The sequence below is a fragment of the Rhododendron vialii genome, chromosome 10a (assembly GCF_030253575.1).
Source record: "Rhododendron vialii isolate Sample 1 chromosome 10a, ASM3025357v1".
NCBI classification, from domain to species: Eukaryota; Viridiplantae; Streptophyta; class Magnoliopsida; order Ericales; family Ericaceae; genus Rhododendron; species Rhododendron vialii.
In genome coordinates, this window is record NC_080566.1 from 32,091,910 (window position 1) to 32,100,087 (window position 8,178).

The 8,178-nt window shown below is 34.2% G+C and overlaps 1 protein-coding gene across 1 annotated transcript; it reads left to right on the forward strand.

Annotated features, from left to right (window-relative positions):
- The first annotated feature begins 3,921 nt into the window (after positions 1-3,921).
- LOC131302436 (heavy metal-associated isoprenylated plant protein 23) lies at positions 3,922-5,977 on the forward strand. The gene is made up of 2 exons (XM_058329094.1): positions 3,922-4,564; positions 5,379-5,977. Exons 1-2 carry the CDS (start codon positions 4,408-4,410, stop codon positions 5,681-5,683), a joined length of 462 nt encoding a protein of 153 aa, XP_058185077.1. The 5' UTR covers positions 3,922-4,407; the 3' UTR covers positions 5,684-5,977.
- The last annotated feature ends 2,201 nt before the right edge of the window (positions 5,978-8,178 follow it).

The following is an 8,178-nucleotide window of genomic DNA, read 5'->3' on the forward strand; positions in this document are numbered from 1 at the left end:
TGCACTTAAAAAGTGAAAGTAAAAACAAATGAATAGTTTAAAAAATGAAACTATATTGAAAAAAATGTAATGTGATAGTGATATTTTCGAAAGAAATAATTTAAATATGAAACTTTATACCAAAAAAATTATGGGATAGTGATGATTTTATAACTATATATGAGCTTTATTTAGGGTTGATAACTAAAAAAAAGTTGTAGAAGTGCGGTGGTTGTCGTTTGAGATAAAGGACAAAAAGTCCTATGTAATTGTCCACTCCTATGTAATTGTCCACATTAATATGCTTTTAATTGTCAACATTATACATGTCCAGAAAAAGTACCTAAAATAATTTGTGAATCACATTCATTACATGTGCCCTTTTTTAATGATCGGACGTCCGGGTCAGCTAGCGTGAACCTTAACTTATTTCGGAACACTGAAGTTAACGACCGAGCAAACCCTCTTTTGATCCATAAATTTTATGTTTGACCTCCATAGAATTCAAACATGCGACCTATTTGAGGTTATATATGTCTTATCGTATACTAGTATGGAATCTACTCTAGTCTTCAGCACTTCTTGGCCACTTTTTTACGTAGAAATTTCAATGAAATTTTAGGTAATTAGGTATAAAACAAAAGAGATTAGATTTTTTGTCCACCTCAGGTGGAGATTCAACAATTCCTCGCACCACTATTTTTGTGGATTTCACGGTGCATTTGTTTTAGTAATCTGAACTCTTCATATTATAGGGCCCGCAGGATAGTATGTTTCCTCAAAAATAAATTTGATTAGATATCGATAGGTGTATCAAAAATTAAATTTTAGTTTATAAAATTGACGGTCTGATTCTGTCAATACTTTTAAATTTATATTGTCCATGGCTATTTATTTTATAAATCAAAATTCAACTTTTGATATATCTACCGACATCTGATAAAGCCGATTTTTTTAGGTATATATATACTATTTTACAGGACCTACAAAATGTGGCCTACAATGGGTGCGAAACCGTGGGTGAGGTGGAAAAATCTGAAAATATAAATATGAACAAAATTGGTGATAAGGTATAACAAAGCACATACAAGTAGCTACAAATGTACCCCCCCCCCCCCCCCCCCCCCCCCCCCCCCTCTCTTTCTTGCACCGGTACAAAAAGTTGCTCTTAAAAAGTGAAAGTTAAAACAAATGAGTAATTAAAAATTTAAGAAAATGTAATGTGATAGTGATATTTATGAAAGATATAATTTCAACATGAAACTTTATAGGGAAAAAATCTTAATGTGATAGTGATGTTTTTAAAACTATGAGCTTTAGTACGCAGTGCAGTGGTTGTCCTCTGAGATAAAAGGACAAGAAGTCCCATGGAATAATTTATTCTCAACATTAATACCTATATACATATTACATATCCAGAAAAATGACTTGTCTAAAAATTCGTAAAAATATTTAATTTAGCGAAAATGCTACCCAACACTATAACAAAAAACACTTTTAGGCCATGTTCTACTAAATACGACTTATTTTTTGAATTAAAGATAATATATTGTGAAAGAATGACCTGTTTCGTAAAACGAAAAATAAATACTTAAAAAAGCCGAAACAACTTGATTATTTCCATTAACTTGTAATTCAATAACATAGTGGAAATACACCCTTAGCCTATAGAAATATGTAAACTTAAGCCCCGTTCCACAAAGAAAAATAAGTAATAATATAAGTACTTATTTTTTGAATCTATTGTGAAATAATGATTTTTCTCATAAAACAAAGAATGAGTACTTAAAAAATAATAATCTTAACGAAACGGGGAGCAAAAAACTTATATATGTTCAATTTGCAACAGGGAAAGTGTTAAAGATCGAAGAGTGTGTGTGTGTTTTAATTAGGATCAATAAGTGTGGTATTTTTATTTTTTATTTTCTAATTATAAGTGTGTTGAGAACAAGAAAAAGCATCTAAAAGCATGGAAGTATAAATAAGATGTTACGTGTGAAATGTGCATTGGAATCATTTTCTTATTCGTCAAATGTGCATTGGCATGTCTCACGAAAACTCAACTAGAAGACTAAAAAGATCGGGTGCAAGGTTCATGGACCAGATTATCAATCAAAGGTTAGTGAAAAATTTGTAAATTTTTATTTGTGGTTGAGAAGTTGTTAGATGTTTTTGGTAGTGAATAACTTGTTGCGAAATGTCAAGTTGTTTTCGGTAGTGAATAAGTTGCTGATGAGTTTGTGAGTAAAATTATTGTAGAAAAAAAAGTTTTTGTTGACAACTTTTTTGTTAGTGGAAACGAAATAGTAAAATGCTAAATTTTTTTTGTTAGTGGAAACGAGATGATAAAAAATGCGTTAAGTTCACAAAAAAAAAATTTTAAGATAGGTCATTCTGCTCACTTGCATCACTAAAAAGTCCAAATAGCATAAACAACTTGTCTGAAGCCCGTAAGCTATAGACAACTTTTTTCTAAGGAAAACCCACCCTAAATGTTTTGTGGGTTGTGTTCTTCCTGTGTCCCTACATCGAGCTTCTGATGCGCATTTGGCTTGAATTCCACCTTTAGAACTAAGCCTACAAGGCAGAAACCACTGTTAGTGCCTAACCGGCCGGTGACGATGAGGAAGACGCTATGTTGGCTAAGTATGTCATTTGTTGGAGAAGATAAAGTGCCGAGCGTTTAGGCAAGTATATGCGGTGTATCTCCTAGGGTTAGGTTGCTTTACCTTACGTAGGACTCGTGGCTTAACCTCCAAGTTACCTTGTGAAAGGCAAGTGTCATAACTGCTTAGTATGATGTCATGAAATACGTACCGAATCAAAGTGGTTGTGCTGATGTGGCCAAATGACTTGTCATGGAATACGTACCAATTTGGTGTCTTTTTGGCACACTTCAAATCCATACCAAATAAAACTCATATCATTTTTCATACAAATCAATTAACTTGAGTGATGTAACGGATCTTAAAAACTGAAATCCAAGTAAAATTTGTCACAATAGATGACCTTTTTATTTTGTCAACAATAATAAACAGAGCTTTTTGCCAAAACATTTTTCAAATTATAGCTTTATTTTTTTTAAAAAGTGAAGTTATGATTATAATAGCTTAAATAAAAATATGCTGACTCTTGTTCTATGAGTAATTATTTAGTGCCAAGAACCCTTTAACACCATACATTCACATGGGTCCGCGCATACACATTGTGCTGAAAGCCTTCGATTCACATGTCGTCCCATGTAAATGTGTGGTGTTGGAAGGCTGAATGTGGTCTTCCGTGAATGTGTGTTGTTTTGATCCCATGTGATATAGTGTTGGAGAGATATGGAGCACAAGTGCCTTGGGAATAATATTTCCCTTTTTCTATATGTACCTGATATATTTCTGTCTTCAAAGACAAGAAACAGCTAAAAAAACAACCAAGTTTGACAGAGGAGTCCATAGAAATAGAATTGACCGTTTAGTTTGCCGGTTTGTGGACCCTTATCGGGTTCACTTTGATAATCTAAACTGTTCATTTTTTAAAACTTGTCGACAACATACGCTTTCCATATCAAAAATCAGATTGATCAAATAATGGTTGATATACTTCTGGAATTATTTTGAGATAAATGGGTTAAATGGGATCCTGTTATAATCTTGTTATCTTCTGAGAAAAATATGCATGTTCCGAAATCATATCAAATGATATCCGATCAATCTGATTTTTCGCATGATTGGTGTTCCCAACGAGTTTTAAAATGTGAACGATTTGGATCATCAAAATGAATCCGGATAGAGACCATAAATGGACAAACTGGACAATCTAGTACATTTTCATAGACTGGTGATCGAGGAGCTGATGCCTTTCAAAACTTTTCTTTTGTTTTAGTGGTGAAGATGGGGGGCCACCCATTTTCTGCCATGTTTGAACATGATGGAAAAGGCCTATATAAGGAGGAGTAGACCAGTGTAAAGGAAAAAAGATCTCATGAGGAACCAAAAGAAAGTTTAGGAATAATAGAGAGAGTGAGCTTAGCTGCCTTTGGATCCCATCCCCCCTTTTCACTTAACTTTGTTCAAAGGCAAGAAAAGGAATCCTCGCACTCTTGGAGGGAAGTTTCTTCCAAACTCCCCTCACATTCCTCATTTCAAATATCTCTCTCTCTCTCTCTCTCTCTCTCTCTCTCTCTCTCTCTCTCTCTTTTGGGTATAAATTCCCACATCATATCTCATCAAACCCATTAGTGTCCTTCTCTCCATTCAAAACTCTGTTCCCCAAAGCTAAATTCTCTGTTGGGTTTTTGGTGACCACTTTACATCTCATATCTTTCATCTAGTCTTTTCTCTCCCTTGAGACCTTGATATCCTTAAAACCAATTTCTCTTTTAGTAAGTCAAAACTCAAGAGCATATATATTTGCAGAATTTAAGAAAAGTGAATCTAAATGGGAGTTGGAGGAACATTGGAGTACATATCAGAGTTGATGAGCAGCGGGCATAAGCAAAAGAAGAGGAAGCAATTTCAAACTGTGGAGCTCAAAGTAAGGATGGATTGTGATGGCTGCGAGCTTAAAGTCAGGAATGCTCTCAATTCATTGAGTGGTATATATGCTCTCTCTCTCTCTCTCTCCTTTGGAAAACTAAGGTTGAAAATCTAGAGCAACAAAATTAGTTTTTCTGTTGATTTGGGCGAGAAAAGTGAAATGAAATAGGTTAAGGATACGAAAAACTATAGATGAAATATCTTTTTTCTTTTCGTAAACCAGTAATCAGATTTCAGTATTTTAAAATGTACTCCATATATACAACCAATCATATTTTTTTCCCTTAACGAGGCTTCGTTCTGCTGAAAGAAATAAGAAAAATATTTTTAAATTAAAGGTGACGTGTTATTACAGTAGGACTCGTCTTATAAAATGAAAAATAAGTACTTTAAAAATAAAAATCTTAGCGGAACAGAACCTCAGTAGATCTCTCATATAAAAATGTGCCATCCTTTTATGCGGGTTGTGGCCTGTGGGGTGGTTTATTGTGTGGCTTACCACGATAATTTGAACTTTTCTTCTTTTCACTTTTGTTAAAGAAAAAGAATTTTGAAAGTGCATGCTTCTGTTTAGAGGCTAAAATTAATAACCTAAATAACGCAGAAAAAATATGTTTTAAATAAATTGAGCTGCTCCGATAATCCGTGCGGAACTCGTAGATGGGTTCGACAGAATTCGGTATATATACTGTACACCAATGATATAGCCAAAAGTTTCTTTAGAAAGAAATTACTCCTAATTTTTAGGTTCTTTTCAAAGATTCAAAGTTTCTAACATAACCACCTTAGATATATAAATTGGGAAAAAAACATCTATTTTGAACAAATTATACTGACCTGATAAATTAATTGCTATCTTGTGTTTGGGTGCAGGAGTGAAGTCAGTGGAAATAAACAGGAAGCAGCAGAAGGCGACAGTAACAGGTTATGTGGAACCAAACAAGGTGTTAAAGAAGGCCAAGTCAACAGGGAAGAAGGCAGAGATATGGCCCTATGTGCCCTACAACCTAGTGTCGCAGCCTTATTCTGCACAAGCTTATGACAAGAAGGCACCCCCTGGCTATGTCAGAAAGGTTGATAACAACCCTCAAAACCAGAGTGTGGTCAGATATGATCAAGGGGACCCCTACACCACCATGTTCAGTGATGACAACCCTAATGCTTGCTCTGTTATGTAGGAACTTTTGGGAAAAATGGTAGGGTACCCTAATTGTTTAAGGACTTTTGGAAATGTTTTTTTGGTTTGTTTTTTGGTTCCTTTATCTGATCTATAGGGATCCTAGTCTAATGATGAATGAAAGAGGTTGGTTTTGGTGACAACCCATGTCTTTTTTGTTGGAATAAACTTATTTTAGATAGAGTTTGGTTTAATTTTGGTTCTTGTAAATTAGAGAAATAAAAATTATGTACCAAGTTTGCAAGAGGGATTTGCAAATTAGTAATTCGTAGTAAGTTTGAGAATTTTCGTGGAAGACGAATGCATAAAATTGGTCTTTTTGGAGTAATTGCACCCCATTAGCTTTATTGGGGGTTTAATGTCGTAACTTCGGACATATTCTTTTATAAAATTCACGTCCACCGATGAGTTAAAATAGCTGCTAAAAAACAACGAATCCATCTTTGTCCAAGCCGGCCGATGAATAGGCATACAAAATGATGTAGTCGAATACAATTATTTCAAGTTGAGATAGTGTTAAAATGACACCAAATTAGTATAGCTATGGGCAAAACAAGTATATAAACTATTTTGTTTTTTTAAGAAACATCAATTTTGTTGATTTCACATTCCGATTTCCAAAATTGAAATCAGGGTTTAAACAGAACACCCATTAACTTCCTGGGAGTGGATTAATAATAGTAGCTTTGCTTAGTAATGTTATGTACATAGATTTATGTGTAGAAATTCGACTACAAATTTCTTCCTTCGAAACTATTCAACGCGTGTGAGCTCGTTTTTTTTATAGAGTCCATAACACGTCTTTAAACCGAATATTTCATGCGCACACAAAAATTTGTGTACGCATACTTTCCCACGAGAAAGTCTACAAACCCACAAACATGCACAAGATTTGGCACATGTCTATATGATGGTGTTTCATTGGCAACTAGAGACTAGATTGCTAGTCGAAGAGTGCTAGGAACAAAGAAAATAGACAAAGAATTGACCCTTAAAGTGTACATGAACGGCTCAGATTCACTGTGCAGTGCATCTGAACCATTCAAATACACTTTAAGGGTCAATTTTTTGTCCATTTTCTTTGCACGTAACATTTCTCTTTCTAGTTACCAACAAGACACTGTCACATAGTCATGTCGTGTAAAATATTTTTGTTTTGTGTTTCAAAACCCAACTTCCATTCTCTGTGCACAGTCTTCAAGAGATTTTCTCTCTTTCTCTCTCTAATTATTATCTCCTAAAATCTCTTTCAAAACTCAAATCGAACAAGCCTAACGTGTGTTTGAAGAACTCCTCTTTTCCATGCTTGAAATGGATGCGTGCTGGTTGTGCATGCTATATTTGTGGGTTCTGTTTTGTTGTTTGGGAATCGGAATTGGCTTAATTAGCTCTGGTCTGGTCTGTACACAGCTGTAGCCTGTACCTTCCCCATAAAACATATGCTCCTTTAGTCCTTTTAGAGTTCAATCTTGCTGCATGCTGTCACCTATTCTGGTGATTGACTTCAACCCCTTATCGGGTAATGAATTATTCAAAGCTTCATTACCGGAAATATAAATGTGCACAATGAGGATTTGACCAGAGCAAAGCTACTACTAATAAAAGTATTAACTCTTAACACAACAGAGTTCGGAGTCATTCGAGGATTCATGTGCATCAAATGACTTTAAATGCAGTTATATTCAGTGTTGTGTTTTAAAATTATATTTATAGGCTCTTTGAAAAATGAAAAGGACATATTCCCAGTTCTCCATCCCGAATGCCACCGATAACTGTGCACTACGGCCTACTTCAACGCCCGACACAAATAATTTGAACCGCTCATCATTTTAAAATACTTTTTGAGCTGCTTCGAAATTTTTCAGCTCCATCGAAATTCGAATAATAGTAAATGCTTCATCTAATTTTCTAACTTCAGAATTTAAATTTCCTGAATTCTGAATAGAAAATTAAAATATTGAACAAAACACTTACTACTTCTGTTCCAAAAAGGATGAATTTTTTTGAAACTCGTGTCATTTTACATCGCTTATGGTGGTCAAGAACTATCAAACAAGATCTATATTGCATATTTTTTAAGATTTATATTGAAAGATATAATAAATTGAAATTGGCACGAATATCAAAAATTGACATCCAATTTGGGACGATGGGAATACAATTATTTGATTGAGCCAAATTTTTTAATTTTTTTAAAAATTGTTTGATTTGACAGGGACAGAGAATACCAATCTCTATCAATAGGAAGAAAAAGAAAAAAAGTAGCAATTCCGTTTCAAATGGTTTTAAGCTTGAAAGCAACCTTCTCTCAATCAACAATTCAATCATTTGTAGAAGACACCCAAATGGGCCCCACATACCCATCTTTGCACTGTCAAGGCTTTTCAAAAATTATACTACGTATTTTGATTTACAATGCTTTTTGTATGCGAGATTAATTGTCGTTCCACTTTCTTTTTAAATCTTTTTTTTTTAAAAAGAAGATAATTTCAAACT